Source organism: Canis lupus, chromosome 31 (genome assembly GCF_003254725.2).
Source record: "Canis lupus dingo isolate Sandy chromosome 31, ASM325472v2, whole genome shotgun sequence".
Classification (NCBI taxonomy): Eukaryota; Metazoa; Chordata; class Mammalia; order Carnivora; family Canidae; genus Canis; species Canis lupus.
This window is the reverse complement of record NC_064273.1, coordinates 25,805,738-25,823,702: the sequence shown is the minus strand read 5'-3', so window position 1 is coordinate 25,823,702 and position 17,965 is coordinate 25,805,738. Positions and strand designations below refer to the sequence as shown.

The following is a 17,965-nucleotide window of genomic DNA, read 5'->3' as shown; positions in this document are numbered from 1 at the left end:
TGCTATTTCTCCTTGGTCCAGGATGATCAAAAAGTAGATGTGATCCTAGCAGACAACTTAGATGTTTTGGAACTGAGAAGCTGGTTCCAAAACCAAAAAAATGCCACTTTTCCCCTGTAATTGCAAGTGAACAGGTCATTACAGTTATGAACATCATACAATTACCACATTCATGTGCAATAGTGGAATAATATTTACCAAGTAAGTAGATCAACATTATCTTAGATTTATGAAATATCCATGCATTTATCCAGTAGTCATCACTTATAACAACGTATTCATGCATGGAGTAATATAATATTTTATTTTCACTGCCCTATCTCTATCCCAAAAGAGAAATAGGTCCAGTGTTCACAGTTAAGAACTATCCCAAGTGGTTCATTCCCCCAGATACCCATCTAAGTCAATGGTTCCAAACAAAGAATAATTTTGTGTCTAGAGGACAATTGGTAATGTCTGGAGACATATGTGGTTGTCACAAGGGGCATACAGTGTGTGTTGGTGGCGGAGGGGGGGGAGGGAGCGGGGGGCTGGCGGTGGAGGGTGGCAGTGCTGCTGACATCTAGTGGAAAAGACTAAAGATGCTGCTAAACACCTTTACAATGCACAAGACAGCCCTATCCTGACAAAAAAGTACCCAACACAAATGCTAATAGTGCCAAGAGATATGAAAACTATGATGCAGAAATGCAGGAAACACAGTAGAAAGGTAGAGAATGGTAAAAGACAGGCATGATTAAAAATAGGGTGGAGCATGACAAAAGCCAATGAATGAAGCAAACATGAGAAATATGATGACCAGAAATAACATAAGATGGGCAAATAGATTAAAATATCTTGAGGGGGGCACCTCGTGGCTCAGTTGGTTAAGTGGGTGACTCTTGATTTTGGCTAAGGTCATGATGTCAGGGTCATGAGATGGAGCCCCTCATTGGCTCCCTGCTCAGTGTGTAGTCTGCTTGAGAGTCTCTCCCTCTCTGCCTGCCCCTCCCCCCACTCATGTGCTCTCTTGCTCTCTCTCTTTCTGTCTCAAATAAATAAGTTAATCTTTAAAAGAAAATTATCATGGAAATAAATTCTCTGAATGTTGCCTTCTGCTGTAATATGTCTCATGTGCACAGCTAGGCCAGAGTTGCATTCCTAGGAGGACTGCACTGGAGAGATCACCAGCAGAAAGGAAATTATTCTTATGAATACATATAGACATATAGTAAGAGGTTTCAATATCCCAGTGAACAATTGTGAAACTCCTAAAAATCTCTCTTACAAATTAGACTTAAGAATCTGAAAAATGATCTTAAAAAAGGTATGAAAATAATTTTATAAACTGAGAGGAAGGCTATTTACAAATAAAATTTTAATTAAGTCTTCCTTGAAGTAGTATGCATTAATTTATACTGTATATTTATGACATAAATACCTCCAGCCCAAATTTTCAAGAGAACAGAGACTGTGGTAGATAATTTTTGTCAGCTGAACTAGGCTATGGTGCCCAGTTGTTTGGTCAAATACTAGTTTTGCTGTCGTTGTGAAGACATTTTGTAGATTTAATTATTATTCACAATCAGTTGACTCTAAAGAGATTGTTCTAGATTATGTGAATGGGCCTCATCCAATCAGGTAAAGCCTTAAGAGCAAAAACAAAGGTTTCCCCTAAAGGAAGAAATTCTGCCCCAAGATTGTAAATAGAAACCCTGCCTGAGTTTTCAGCCCCCTCGCCTACCCTAGGAATTTGGACTTTTGGACTTGCCAGCGCTCACAGTCCTGTGAGCCAATTCCTTAAGTCTCTCTCTCTATGTGTCTCTCTCTGTCTCTCTTTTTCTCTAGTCACATCCTTAAGATGTGGCCACACAGTTTTATAGTTTTTGAGAAAGTTTTAACCATCAAGAGAAGCTTTAGACATTCATAAGGTAGAAAGATTTCCTTTCAAGCAGTTCATTCTGGTAGAATGGTATCAACCCCTCACCCCTCCTCTACACATACACAGTGCTTCTTTCTCGTGAGGGAAGAGGTCATAAGGGCCATGTATGGACAGTGTGGTGGATTGCAAGAAGTGACAACAGTAATCTTATCCTCTACAATAGGAAGATTTTACACAATAGGAGCTCAACAAATGTTTGTTCAAGAAATGTCTAGCTGAAAATTTTTTTTGAAGCAATTAGATGAATAAATGCACTTATGAGAGAATATAAATGTCTCAAAACATGAGCTACATCATATATTTCAACTCTTATTTAACCTTTCTCCTTTCTGTCCAGCAAAAATATTAATAAAATATATGAAACAAAGAAAACAAAAAATGTTGGCCTAGTGAAGACAGTTGAAAGTATAGGACGCATTCACTAAATGTGCTGTTACTGAAAGGAATGAGATATCTGTGAGGTTTTGCTTTTTAGCACTACTGAGGGGACAAGGCAGAAAATTCTATTTCTTGGAGGCTATGAGTTATGGTGACTAGTATTCTCTGTTTCTCTCTTAAAAAGCTACTGCGAGTCATTAGCATTAGCTGAGTGGAGAGAAACCTGCTCCAGGAGCAAACTCTGTTTCCACTGACAGGCAGCTAGTGTGTGTGTTTCCTCTGGACCAAGCAAATGGATGCTAGCAGAAGAAAGCTGGAGGGGGTATAGCCCTGGTGTTGACAAGAACTGAGGTTGAGGAGCTAAAAGACATTGTGAAAGAGTGTGCTGTCGGTGGATGATTCCGCACAGAAAGTTCCAGGGAGTTGGTTAGGGTGATAAGAAGGTGGGTTATGGAATACACACCACAGTCTCCACTAGGGAAAGAGCCGTATTCAGACACCTCTGAAAACAGGATATTCAACAGCGAAGACAGAATCACAGGTAGCACTGGTTAAGTAGACTTTTATGTCCCTTTGTATACCTTAGAGTATCACCAAATAATGTTACCTAAGCTTAGGCAAAATGAAGTTTACTCAAACTTCCTGCAGTGAGGATGGACACTTGTAGAATTTTAGCTGTGATTTCAAAGATGGGTGTTAGAAGTGAGATTATGGGTTCAAATGGTGTCAAGGCAGGAAATTGATTGGGACTGCGAAAACCTATTACATGATTCTTTAGGACTGGTGAGCATAGCAAAGAGAATGTACTGACACAAGTCTCTCAATAAGTAAGTGGTTACTTTGGGCTCTGTTTTTCCAGGTGTACAGACCATTTTGTCCAATAAGCTAGTCCATAGGAGTTTCCTGAAGCGTACAGTGAAATGATTCTTTGGTTTAATCTCATCTTTTCCCAAGAAAAGTTTCCTGCAACAAAGAAGTCATGTTGACATAGGTGGTCTAAAGCATGCTGAGACAAACGACCTGAGTTGTCATTTTCTTTCCTCCTGTCCTTTCTCTCTAGTTTAAACAGAAGAAGTCAGAAGCAGCACATTGATGGAAGAAAAGATAGAGTAAGGAAGTTAAATGAAATGATTATGCCACCATCAGTGCCCTGTAGAATCACCTGACAGACCTAAATTAAGGAAAAGGAAGAAGCCTTGATATAGCTGTAAGGCTGGTTTTTAATTTATACTGGATTGGAATTAACTACTAGTGTGAAATAAAGATATTTCTTAATATCTTAATGTGATCATAGATCTGCCATGGAATTGTTCAGAGATCCAGGCAAGTCAGAGCCCTCAGGTCAAGTGTGAAATTCAGTAGCAGGAGAAAGAGGAAGCAATTTCCTAATTATGCCCTACTGAGTCCAGAGTATTTAATACATTAGTTATACTTAAAATCAAAGATGACCAATAATTCTCAATTCCTCCTCATATGCATTTGTAGAATTAGAGTTTCACACACTGAGTTCTACATAGGGTTTGCTACAGTAATTAATTTTTTGATCAAAGTAAGTTAAAAAAAAAAGATATTGAACTTCTTTCATGAAAAATTCCATCTTTTCACTTATCATTTCACCCTTTCATCACTATTTGGACTTAATTAAAAATCAGAATAAACATCATGGAAGTGATGAAGACATAGCTCTCATACCTCCCTCTGTGGGGAACATAATTGATTGACATCTCCAGCTGCCAGTCTCTGAATCTACCACCACATTCATGGCCATCTCTGTGAGACACAGAATTCCCTTAATAGGTAACTTACTAACGCTTTCTTGGAATTGTCCTGAAGAACATTATTCCAACTCAACCTTTCTTCTTTGCTGCTTTCTTTCCTTCACTGAATTCAGATCTACATGGTGGTCTGATGACTCTCCCAGAATCCTCCAACTACCTCTCCATTTTCCCTGATAGGCACTTCTTCCAACAAATTTCTATTAGATCAAACCCTGTTTGGCAGCTATTTCTCAAAGGACTACAACTAACACATTTCATCAGCAAGATTTATTTTTTTAATATGAAATGGTGACCTTCACATTGTTGATAATGAGTATTATGTGATTTCCTCACACTTTTTTGAAGTCCCTGTTCTTTGTATTCCTATTGAAACTCAATTTTTTTTGTCCCCATTATTACACTTGCTACATGAAGGTGAGTTAGAATTGTATATGTGTAAACTTCATGAAGGCAGGGAATTTATCCTTTTCTTCAGCACAATGCCTGGTCTAGAATCAAAACTCAAAAAATTTTCTTTTGCAGTGAATGCCTAACTAAAAACAAAACTTTCTAAAGCAATTAGATGAACAAATTCATCTATCAGGGTACATAAATCCTTAACATGTAGGACATGTCACATATTTAAACTATCCTTTCAATTTCTTGTTTTCTATTCAGTAACATATTAATAAAACCTATAAAACAAACAAAACAAAAAAGTGCTTACCTAATGAAGACAGTTGAAGGTACTGGATACATTCAACAAATGTACAATATGAACAAGAGAAATGGAATGCTATTATTCATGGTATAGAAAAGTTTATTTTAAGTGCCAATTCTATTTGAAATACACTTAAGTGAAAGAATCCTAGGAGAAAAATAAGAGGAAAATCTTTCAGAATACCAAAAAGTATTCTGAACATTGGCATAAGAATGAAAATTCAAGATTTATCTCATATATCTGATTTAGAAAAGGCCACAGGCCAAGGTTACTTTGTGACAGTGAATCACATACTTTTGGGAGAGATGGTGATGGCAAGTCCTGGTGATGCAGATGCTCAATAATCCCAGATGTCAGACAGGCTACATGTTAAAGTTTCATAAGGTACAGACATAATGGTGAGATAATGAGGCATATTCAGCAAGTTGATCCAAAAAAGCAAGAGCTAAAGGCTGGTTGGTAACAAGCTGACTGGCAACTCCTGGAAGAGAAGTAAGTTGGACGACAGGAGCTGGACCCACAGCCCATAGACTGGAAACCAAAAGACCCAAGGCCAATATTTCCACATCCCAGAGATCCAGTGTAATTTGTTTGGCAAGGACTGAAGAAAATGGAACTCTTTGGATGGAAGCATGATGTCTGGCAAGGTCTGGACACAGGGTAAAATGTCTGGCAACTGATAGGTTCACAGGAGATCTCCTGATAGCCACCGAAGACAGGAGCCCAGCTGGCAGGTGCTGGGAGAGTAGGCTACATTGCTGGGGTAGAAAGAATCATAGGTGGACACTGGGTACCCCAGGTAACCTGCAGGGCTGCGGGAGTGGGAGGAGAAGTTTCCAGGGCTGCAGTTGTAATGCATGTTGGGAGTTCTGAGTCTAGCTGAGTTGCAGAAAGGTTTGGTAAGGGCAACTGTTACCTTCTACTGGATGCTTATATACCCTAGCAATAGGTTAGTAGCATATGCCCATTTTAATGAATGCTTAATTAGGCTCTAGTCAAAATGAAATACATTAACCTTCAAAGGCCTTGTTTTAATGAACACAGACTTTTAAATGAAAGAATTTCATTAGTTTTTCAAAGCAATTGTTCATGAAGATGTCATCTCTCATTCATCTGGCTTGGGTAGATGAATTTAATTGTATGGCAATTGTCCCTGTAAGATTGGTGTTTCATTCACCCTCTCCCTCAAGATATTGTATCGAATGGGCAACACAGTGAGAATTTTGTTCTGTCTAAAGTTCTAAAAAAATACTTTGTCATCTGGATGGCATATTTATTTTGTTCCATGTTTAGGAACCCAGTTGAGAACAGGAAAAAAAAAAAAAAAAAAAAAGACCCAAATCCTCAATATCTGTTTCGTCTCCCAAATTTTATAGAGATGAAGAAGAGATAACCCACTAAGAAACCTCAATGGGAAAAGCTAAATGAGTATCCTACACATTTGGATTTTGTTTTCCTTACAGTACAAGTCTCCAATGTGCTTTGTGTGTATAAGTTTTTGATTTAAGAATGAAAGGTCCAGGGGTGTCTGGGTGGCTCAGTCAGTTAAAGCGTCTGCCTTCAGCGCAGGTTGTGATCTGGAGGTCCTGGGATCCAGCCCCATGTCAGGCTCCTTGCTTAGTGAAGAGTCTGCTTCTCCCTCTCCCCTTTGCCCCTCACCACCCCCTCCCCCACTCATGCTCTCGCTCTTTCAAATAAATAAAATATTTTTTAAAAAGAAAAGGAATGAAGGGTTCAATATTTGCAGGGGTACTTTGAAGATTATATTGTAAAAATACTGAAGTCAAAGAATCCTTGCCCTGAAGTTGACTTGCTTTCTGATATAAGTCAGTGATCCCTAAAGTTTAAGTAAATTTTGTTAGGGTTGATGCTATTGAGAACAAAAGAATAAGCACTGCACATAAAATATGGGCCTTTGTTCTCTTCTTCTCTTTTTATAGGGCAGAGATTTTATAACAGAAGGTAAAGAAAAGCAAGAAATTAGAGAAGTGTCTGCCCCATGTAGACTTCAAAGAAAGATCAGGTGTTGGGAGCATTCATAGTTATAAATGATCATTGTAAGTTGAAATGGGGTGAGGGGGGAATCAGAACAGATGATAATGTGAAATAAAGAATGAATGCCTTTGGGACCTCTGATGCGACACATGTATCAAGTGACATATATTCTGCCTAGAGGACTAGCATCATAAGTATTTTTCTAGATCTCCCATCACATGCATCATTGACAACCACAAGTAGAGTAGTGCAGGGGTGCAGGATATGGTTTAAAATAACCTGTGGGAATGGGCAAACCTCTTAAGACACCCATCTCCGAAAACTGACATGTTGTTCAATGGAAATGAGCTAAAACTTATTGTAGAAAGAATTGAGATTACTAGGTGGAAGTTTTAAGGGAAGATTGAGGTAAAAATCTAAAATAAGCCACTGGGGATCCCTGAGTGGCTCAGCGGTTTAACGTCTGCCTTTGGCTCAGGGTGCGATCCTAGAGTCCCCAGATTGAGTCCCACATTGGGCTCTCTGCATGGAGCCTGCTTCTCCCTCTGCTTGTGTCTCTGCCTCTCTCTCACTCTCTCTGTCTATCATGAATAAGTAAATAAAGATCTATAAAATAAAATAAAATAAAATAAAATAAAATAAAATAAAATAAAATAAAATAAAATAAATAAAATGAGCCACTATTGTAGGTAATGAGATTTCCATCTTGAGGGCACTGGGAATTACAATATCCCTTGTCCGAATATTGTAAATGAGATTCCAGTCTGGTGGAGGACTGAAGATAATTGCTAAACTCCCAAATTGTAAATGTTATGGGTCTGAACATTTTGAGTAGGCAAATTGGTTTTCAAGCATGTTTCATTTGTCACTTAACGTAGTTTGTCCTCTATTTCTAAAAAATAAACAATTCCTATTTATCAGGCTTTTTAATTATGAATCATGAAAAAAAGCATTCTATCAGATTCCAAACCTTTCCGTTTTATTTGTGAGTAAAGTATCGAACATCAAAACACCCATATAAGTATTCGACTCCCCTAAACTGAATTTACTTGCTTGCTTGCTTCAATGTCATCCACTCTTAGATCAGCTCTTTCTGTGGGAAAATATTCTATGAGTCAGATATTCAGTAATTTTGGAAACCTCTTTTCTCAACAAAATGGAGGTTTTTGCACTCCAACATTTTTGTTCAGAAGTTGAAGGGAGGGGAGCCTGGGTGGCTCAGCGGTTTAGCACTGCCTTCAGCCCAGGACTTGATCCTGGAGACCCAGGATCAAGTCCCACTTCGGGCTCCTTGCATGGAGCCTGCTTCTCCCTCTGCCTGTGTCTCTGCCTCTCTGTGTGTCTGTGTCTCTCATGAATAAACAAATAAAAATCTTTTAAAAAAGAAAAAAGAAGTGGAAGGGAAATGCTTTAGTGTGAAATGACAAACAGCACAGGAGTCACCGCAAGATAAACCTTCTCAATCTCTCCTCTTCCTCAAGGTATCAATCTTCATTACCCTACTACATAGAGGTGGAACACAAGTCATAGCCCAAGAAAAAATATGACCATTATTTTAGAAATTTTGTAATACTTGTCAGGAACACCTGAAAACAATTTAAGTCAAAGTGATGTATGTTGTTTTCTGAGGCTGGGAAGAATCTCCTTAAGATGGCTCCTTTGGTCCAATACTTCAAGGCAATTACCTTCTAAACTTTCTTTAGAACAAGAACATTTCCCAGTTTCTGGAGAAGTTTAATAGGGTGAAATACTGCCTCTGATTAGAGATGGAAATACATGGGGCATTTTTTTTTTTTGGTCATTTTTAATGCTTTTTCAGCTTCTTAGATGAATCACCTCTAACATTCCAAAATGATATAAAGCAATTTTAATATTTTACTTATGCCAAGTAAACGCGTGCACACGCACACACACACACACACACACACGCGCGGAGTAAGAACGAAGATTGACTCTTACCAGTTGCATACAATTTAAGCAGCAACATGGGAAATAAGGGAATTTTCACTGAAGCCATTCAAACTGATATCTGATTTTTTTTTTAAAATCCTCATACATCTTGCATATTACCACTGCTGCTTCCTGATGACCCTATTCATTAAGTAAACTTGCTTGGCAACAATCAATGTGTGTTTTTGTTTAAAAGAAATGACTATGAATAAATCAGTTTGTTAGCAACTTTGCTATCCAGATGGCAACAATTTTGAGACAGATTGTGAAAGGGGTATCAATTATTTTTAATTAAGCAAGCTTTCCTCATCCCAGTCACTGTCTACCTCTGAAGCAGTTCTCTGAGTGATCTGCTGGGTGACCTTTGGTAGAGAGAGATGACTAATAGCTTTGAAGATTCGACACCATTACCTGAATTCCAAGGCACAAACATTACTGCACTTTCCAGTTGTAAAACCACAGAAACCACCTATGTTTGAATATGATGATCTTTTCAGTTCAATTAAAAGCAGAAGGTAACCTGTTTTTACGTGTCATGTGGGTGGCACACCCAAAGATAGGGGTATATAAATGCGACAGTCCAAGAGGTGGCATTCAAACTCAGAACCTTCTCATTGTACAGCACATCTCCTGTCACAATGTCCTACGGCTGCTGCTCAGGAAACTTCTCCTCCCAGTCCCTTGGGGGGTTCCTGAACTACCCAGGATCTTTCTGTGGCTCTTCCTACCCCAGCAACCTGTTCTGCGGCACTAACTTCCGCTCTCCCAGAACCTTCCAGTTGGGATCCTCTCTCAACAGTGACTGTCAGGAGATCGGCTGTGAACCTACCGGCTGCCGGACGTCCTACCTGGTGTCCAGCCCCTGCCAGACATCCTGCTACCCCTCGAGGACCTCCATGCTCTATGGTCCCTGCCAGACGACTTACACTGGGTCTCTGGGCTTTGGCTCCAGTGGCTTTCAATCTTTTGGTTGTGGCTCTCCCTCTCTGGGCTTTGGATGGAGTGGTTTCCCATCAGTGGGCTGTGGTCCCAGTGCTTTTTCATCCCTGGGTTGTAGATCCAGCTTTTACCGTCCAACTTACCTCTCTTCTAGAAGCTGCCAGTCTACTGCTTACCAGCCAACCTGTGGATCTGGCTTCTTCTAATCTTATGTTCAAACATAATACCTACTATGTCTAGAAATTTATTGCAATATTTACTATGTCAGGATCCATGCTATCCATTGATCTCTGTCTTTATCATTAGCTTATAAATTTGACTTGTATTGCTACCTACTGTGGTTTTGAAAGAATTTGAATTCCAGTAATTGGAAAATACATTCATTGAGGAAAGATGTTCAAACAACTTTCTTGTAGTTATATATTAAGAAACATATTTCTTTCTTAATATCTCCAAGTCATTTCTATTGATGCATTTGTTTCAAAATTTACAAAATGGAAAAAATGTAAGTTTAAATAAAAATATGTTACATGACATTCACATATATGTTTTCATATTATTTGTTTACTCTGTGTCTTCAAAACTACTTCTAAATATCTGACTGGATATTTCTGTGTTTGAATTTACCATTCAAGAAATTTTCACTTTAGGGGTGTCTGGGTGGCTCAGTCGGTTGAATGTCCAGCTCTTGATTTCAGTTCAGGTCATGATCTCAGGGTTATGAGATTGAGCCCCATGTCCAGCTCTGTGCTTAGTACAGAGTCTGTTTCTCCTCTGCTCCTTCTTGTGCTTTCTCTCTCTGTTTCAAAATAAATAAATATATATGTATATCCCTACATATATATTTACATATAAGAATATATATATATATATATATATATATATATATATATATATACTTTTACTTTTAAAAAATAAAATCATCAATTGTCTTTTTGGTTTGAAAGAAATTATTTCATCTTTAATGTCCATTCCATACCTTCATATGATGAAACCTAGAAACATATTTTTAAGACTACAAACAATATGGCTTTTGTTCTGTAGGGAGTTAGAAATTTCAATATTTTTATATAAAGTAATTATAAATAATAAAGAGTATTAAATACGCTTCATAATTTTATTTATTTTTTTATTCATGAGAGACACAGAGAGAGAGAGGCAGAGACATATAGACAGAGGTAGAAGCACACTCCACACAGGGACCCTCATTTGGGACTTGATCCTGAGACTCCAATATCACTTCCTGGGCTGAAGGCAGATGCTCAACTGTTGAGCCACCCAGGTGTCCCAGTACACTGCATAATTTTATAAAGAAGTTTATTCTAACAAAATATATCCTAAAATACATGTGAAAGAGGAGTGAAGCTTTCCAGTAGGAAGTTACATGTTATTGACTTAGATCAGGTAAGAGTTCTAGTCACTCCACTCAAATGACATAAGAAATCAAGTCTCAAGTGTGGAATCACTGTATGGTACACCTAAAACTAATATGACACTGTATGTTAACTACACTGGAATTAAAATAAAAACTAAATAATAATAATGATAATGAAAAAAGAAAGAAATCAAGTATCTAAATGAAATATCTAACACATTGCAACATTTATTAGTAAGTAGGCCCAATATAGTCAGTCCTGTAGGGTTGATGAAGTCCCAACTTGTTCCTGCTTTTGGGTTGTTCAGTTAATAACACTTTTTTGAAAACAAAAACAAAACAAAACTCAAAACCAATGCAAATAGTCTATTGTTACAGCACTCAGTTAAACATCCAGGCAGCTGATAACCCTTGAATCAGCAATTCTGCCCCAAACTTTTATCCACAAAGTCAAGGACAACATTGCTAGAGACACAGATAACTAGATTCTTACTTATAGGGTAACCATATGTCTTGGTTTATTCTGGGTGTCTCAGCATCCAGCCTCATTTGGTAAGTCTTAGTTTCCTTACTTTTTATATATGATGAGTGATAATTGAATTAACATGAGATTGGTTTGGGAGACCTCCACTTTGTTTTGGTCATGCTTTTAGCTCATGAAGTATAAGAAGCGTGCATAGTGAGCAGAGTTTTTACTTTAACCAATGTTAAATATAAAAGAAGACAAGTCATCTATTCTTCCTTTGCTCATCCTTTTTGAATAAAATGTAACTATTGCTTTTCTTTCAAAGACGGTGTGCAGAGGGATCACTGAAAGACATTTACCCTCAGATGCAAGCTGTAGGACCACTCACACATTCAAATCTTGGTGGCTGGTCATTTGTTTTTTTTATCCTAGCCAGTACTGCTATCGCTCTTTCCATAGGCTACAACAGGCAATAACATACGTCAAGCTACCAGTAGGTGGAGATACTGAGAAATTTGAGAATTACCAATGGGTTGTATGTGAAATATGAGCATGAAATTGAGGCTGCCACACAGCATATAAAGAATAATTTACATGCTTTTGCTGGGGTGACCTGACCACATATTATATTGTTTAAATATGCAATTATTTGTTTTGTTTGGGAACATCTTTCTTCTCTAAACTTCACAAAATTATTTTTAGGAGCAATGAGCTAAAATTGGAAGTTCATCTTCAATGAAAAAAGTGAATACCGAATTTCTATTCCTAATGAAAGTTGATGATGAATACTTAATTTGTACAACAATTTGATGCCATTTACTACTCACCATGGGAGTCCGCAGTGTCACTGACTGCATGAAAAGTTAGAGAAAACTTTGCTGAAGAAATACCAGTAACTACTTCAAAAGAAAGTAGAAGTGTTTTTGTGTTTGTGTTTTGTGTTTGTTATCTGTGTGTTTGTATTTATTCATTTATGTAAGTAAGTAAGTTATCTTTACACCCAACATGGGGCTCAAACTCAGGACCTGGAAATCAAGAGTCTCATGTTCTTCCAACTGAGCCAGGCACGTGCCCTGAAAGCAGCAGTTTTTAAAGATGATTGTGAAGAGAGAAAAACTTTCTAAAGGCCCGATACACAAAAGAAGCCATTTTAGACTTCTTTCTAAGTCAGCATGACTGCACATAAACTTTGTTCAAACCAGCAGCCTGATTTATGGCCCGCCATGCATGCATTGTACAGCTGCTTTGTCTATGAGTAGCCTGAGGAAAACCATCTTGACCTTGAGGTATCAATCAATGCTTCTACTTATCTCATTCCATAATGTTAAAACTTGGGATTTCTGCCTATAGGCTCATCTATAATTTTTTTGAGCTTTTCCAAATTGTAGAAAAGTACATTATCCTGTAAAGACTGTTCAGTCTCCAGAGCACTTTCTTTCTCCTTAAGATCCTATTTCCTGGGCAGCTGTCCTAATTTGGACTTGGGTAAGACTTTATTTTCCTTTTGTATTAAAGTTCTCTTTCTGGTAAATTTGTATCACCAGTTGCTTCCAAAGATGATGATTTATCATTAGCAGTTGCAAAAGATGCAATAGATCACTTGGATGCGTACATTTTCATTTAGGTCAAATAACTATTCTAAATGATTTTCACTCATGCTAAACCCTAAGTTTTCCTGTGCATGCAAAACCAGCACACACCTAAAAACAATAGTTGTTGATGTGCAGTCCATTAGCAGCAGGATAACTTCAATAAGGATTAGATGAAGGCAGTTTTATGTGAATATTGTCAAATGCTTCACATGAAAATGAACTAATTCTAGTAATGGTTAGATTTCTTCATCCATTTGAAGGGGAGAAAAATATGCCACCTCAAAATTTGCTTCCTGTCCCATCAATTATTTTAAGTTGGTTATTTTTAAGAAATACAGACACAAAAGATCTGAAAATTGAGTAGAAATTACCCTTTTATAAGAGACATTATATTCACAAGGGAAACCTAATGTAAGAGTGTCTCCCACCCTGTGTCAGGAAAAGGGCAAGGACTCAGCAATCTAGAAACTCTTTTGTCAGTGGAGAATGTGAGGCCCTCAATCTGCATAACAACCTTAGCCTTGTTTATTGAGCTTTTCCTGGTCATCTCCATAACTGACTCCCTACTACCAACATGTACCTTTGTCTTTAGCTGAAGATGGTATTTAAGTTGATGGCTTTGGCCATTTCAAGGGGTTACTCTCTCTTATATACATAAATTATGTAAGTTATTCAACTTTTGTCTTATTCCTTTCCATCTATGTTATATCCATTTGATTGTTAGACCAGCCACAGAAACTCAAGAGTAGAAGTGAATTGTTCTTCTCCCCAACACAGTACGGAGAAACCAAGTAAGGCTAGTGAAAGTTCATAATGTTCTATTTGACAATGTTGATGTAAAGTGATTTCAAGAAGTTAACATTGAAGATAAAATTCTTAGTTGCCTCAGAAATAGCAAAACATAGAAATCTGATGAAGGACAATATCATGGCAAAGACAAGTAAGATTTCTATGGAGAAGAAATACCGTTGTAAGTATTATAAACAAATAACTCATAATCGTATCCACACAAGCTGCAATATTCTGCTAATTAAAGTGGAGGCAGTAGTTTTAAAACTTTAAAAGCAGTCATGTTTATACCCATAGTAGGTTAGTTTGGCAAGCAATGTTTTTCTTACCTCATCAATCAACTCTGTTGTGTTATTATCCTTGTGCCTTTGTGTTGCTGGTTTTTAGACTGTTATATGTTATTTTACATAACAAAGCACACCCTAGGGATTTTCTTCTGTTCTTGGTTGGGCCACTATTCATTCTGCAATGCTGGATTCTAAATCTTCCCCCCACCCCCGCCCCACCCCCCAACACACACACTTATGCTACTTCTGTGCAAATAGTACTCCTTTTCTCTACTTACAGACTTTCCCATGATTTTTTTCAGGTTGCCTCCACTCTTTCAACCTGAATCACCAAGATGTGAGTGCAGTTACAGTTTCTGGAAGATGTCACAAGTTTGGCAATTTTACTTTTTTCTTTAAAGCTTTTTTTATTTTTTTATTTTTTTATTTTATTTTATTTTTTTTATCAGGGAAAAGCTTCTAGAGTGACAGTGTTGCTGTGGGGGAGTTTGAAGGGAAATTAAAAATCTGTCAAGTTACATAAGAATCGTCCTTATACTCTACTTTATTTTAAAAAAAATTTAATAAGAAGCTGAGCATCTCTAATTTGTGGTTCTGATATTGAACTTGAATATACCAAGTGAGATGTGAGAGGGTTTTTTTAAAGAATTATTTTTGTTCATAGTGTTAGGTATTGTGGAAGGGAATATCATGATGTGACACTAATAATAATAATTAAAGTGAAAATATAGGATTTGTCACAGCACTCAGGATTTCCAGTGATCTCATCCTGAAAGGTAATCAAATATTTCTCTCTCAGTCTTGTATTAGGTATTATAGTTAATATAAATATTTTCAAATGAAATTAATTCACCCTTCCTTCACACTCTTCTAAATTTGTTTCATTCCTACTCTTTATTCTGGATACTACTCATCAGGCTAATGAAATGAGATCCTGTTGGGGTTGAAGCCTATTCATATAAAGAAATTTCTGTAGTACCAGAGGTACTTGAGTACTCTTTGGTTAAGCAAAGAGTTGCATATTAAAAAAGAAAATCCAGAAATAATAATAAAAGATAGATTCAAGAGGTCAGATTCTATAAGATCTTTGATTTATAAACTTTGGCAAGCTTCTAATCCTTTTGAGCTTTTATTCCCTTATGTCTGGAAAGGTCTATAAGACATAATGTTTATCTTTCTCACAGGGATGTTTGAGCATTAAATGAAAGTGGTATATCTGATACCTCTTGTGGCCTCCCTTATATCCTCATTCTCTCATGGCAGATCCCAGGCACAGCTATGGTGAACAATTTCACACAGACCTCAACTCTCTTTGCATAGACAGTTTGTCCTCCCAAACACAGCATTTCTTTCATTCTCTATCTGAGCTTCTCTGAGGTCACAGCCGGGAAAACAAATGGAGCCTATGTGAATCCTCCTTTGCACAGTGAAGTTAGTGAAGTTAACATATATCTGGGACAACACTGAACCAATGAGAGAGACCACAGATGATAGATACATGCTTCTGCAGTATCTATTGGTCAGATCCTGGGTTAAATTATTCTGAGAGTTATTCTATATGTTCCTAAAAGGGCCCAGAAGGATTGAGTCCCCATTGCCCACTATAATATTAATTACAGAAATATGGTCATTTATGAGATTTTCCTCTCTGATTCTCTAACCTTCCATGATTTCCCAAACCCACTCCCTGGGATCTTGTACCAAGTAAACCACCTGCACCCAAGTTCTTGACCTCAGTTCTATTTTGGGGAGACAAAGATCAAGGCTGAGACTAATCAACATAAATGTTTGTTTAATGCTGCTCAGATATGCTGCTCTTAGCTTGAAAGGTTGAAACTTGGAGAAGCATCAGGAGGTTATACATACTTCCTTAACCCAGCTATCACCACCTAAGATCATTTCAAACCTTGCATGTGTTTTTTGGTAAGGCTTAGGAACATTTCACCTATGGCAGGTCGGGATCAGGGCATTTAGACTAATCAACAAAGAGCATACATAGCCTCTGTTCTGGGAGTTAAGGCTCATCTTTTTTCTGCTGAAAATCCACACTCAGATGCTAGACTTTGAGGTATGTGTTTATTGATGTGTAACCTCACCTTATAAATTATATCATATTCTTGTTGTCTCATTTCTAGTTTATGTACCAATTTACTTGTTTCCCTTTATCAGCAAAAATACATGACCTTTATTCTCAGGCAAGTGTCACTGACATTGAGACATGCAAAATATGGACCTCCAGGAAATGAATACTCCCCACAGGAAACATATCCAAAATCAACAGAAATTTGCTCAAATCTATCATACTGTATGTGCCCAAACCCAGTCTCAGAGTCATATTGATCTTTATCATAATCTCCCAAATCCATAAAATACAAAAACTATAGGCAAATGATAATAATAAAAATGAGATGAACAATATATTTGAATGCCAGATTACAACAATTTATTAGATTAAAATTTTCACTTTCAATTGCTTTTCAGTAAAAATCCAATAGTATACATTCTATTAATAGTACAGAATTTAGGTCTTAATTTGATATTACTAATTGAGTTCAGAGTCAGCCAAAAGTCAGTGCAGCAAGAAACTGAAGGTTTAGAAATAAAAGAACTTTAGTAATTGTTGGAAATGAAAACAATGGCTATACTGAGTAGAGACTTTGAGGTCAATACTCAAAAGCACCCAGACCCTCAACAAATTAATCTATAGAAGCCAGAGCCACAGGCTGGCCTGTAATACGATGACTGGCAGCTCCTAGAGGTGAAGTAGGTTGGGCAGCAGAATCTGGATCCATAACTCAGGGAAGGGAAGCCACAGACTCTAAAACCCAGGGGTCTGAAACCCTGGGATCTACAACCCAGTGAATAGCAGCTTCTGGATCCATAGTCCAGGGAGTAGCAGCTTCTGGACCCAAGGCCCACAGACCCAGGGTAAGCAGTCCACCAGGGACTGCAGAGCATGGAGGTCCTCGGGAGGTAGCAGGATGTCTGGCAGGGGCTGGACACCACACACGATGTCTGGCAGCTGGTAGGTTCACAGCACGTCTCCTGACAGCCAGTGTGGAGGGAGGAACCCACCTGGCAGGTGCTGGGAGAACAGACGTCAGTGCGGTAGACCAGGTTGCTGGGGTACAATGAGCCACAGAAGGAGCTGGGGTAGCGCAGGTATCCCCCAAAGGAGCGGGAGGAGAAGTTTCCAGAGCAGCAGCTGTGGGACATGTTGGCAGGAGATGTGAGTTCAGCTGACTGACAGAAGATTCTGTGTTTGAATTTCATCTCTGGACTGGGGTGTTTATATACTCTCAGCCACGGGTGTGGCACACTACAGAATCATGGTTCCTATGTTGAATCTACTTTTTTGCATATGTGTAACTCAATAGTCTTCTCCGTAATTGCAGTTGAATAGTTTCCTGCATTTGGATTTACGGGTGCTATAATTTTGGTGTTACAGCCAAAGCCAATGAACTGCTCCTATGTCAGAAATGCCGTGATTATGTGGCATTAATGTTCATCCCATCATGTTGAGGAAAGCACCACAGCCAGGACAGCTTTTCCTTGGCCTTATGCGACCTGCATGTACTTCCTGTGTAACAACATCTGGTTTTTCTGATGGATACTTTCCTCCCAAGAGTGGGGAATGAGATTTTATTTATTTATTTATTTATTTTCTGGTACAATGGATCAGAGACATAGTTTCCACCTGGATGGGGCCTTCCTGGAATGATCCACCCTGTCACCATACATTCCCATGCTCCAAAATTATTGGCGGTAATTTGTTACGCCAGCAACTAAGAAAGA

General features: G+C 38.0%; 2 protein-coding genes across 2 annotated transcripts; one reads left to right on the top strand and one right to left on the bottom strand.

The window, feature by feature from the left end:
• Positions 1-9,351: 9,351 nt before the first annotated feature.
• On the top strand, positions 9,352-9,925 carry LOC112661795 (keratin-associated protein 14-like). The gene has a single exon (XM_025449919.3). The coding sequence runs from the start codon at positions 9,361-9,363 to the stop codon at positions 9,865-9,867; it is 507 nt and encodes a 168-aa protein (XP_025305704.1). The 5' UTR covers positions 9,352-9,360; the 3' UTR covers positions 9,868-9,925.
• A 6,933-nt stretch (positions 9,926-16,858) lies between these two features.
• LOC112661854 (keratin-associated protein 13-1-like) lies at positions 16,859-17,401 on the bottom strand. The gene has a single exon (XM_025449961.2). It carries the CDS (start codon positions 17,384-17,386, stop codon positions 16,859-16,861), a length of 528 nt encoding a protein of 175 aa, XP_025305746.1. The 5' UTR covers positions 17,387-17,401.
• Positions 17,402-17,965: the final 564 nt, after the last annotated feature.

Excerpts from the sequence above, each read along its gene's own strand:
- LOC112661854 (XM_025449961.2), bottom strand. The coding sequence starts at position 17,386 with ATGTCCCACAGCTGCTGCTCTGGAAACTTCTCCTCCCGCTCCTTTGGG.
- LOC112661795 (XM_025449919.3), top strand. The coding sequence starts at position 9,361 with ATGTCCTACGGCTGCTGCTCAGGAAACTTCTCCTCCCAGTCCCTTGGG.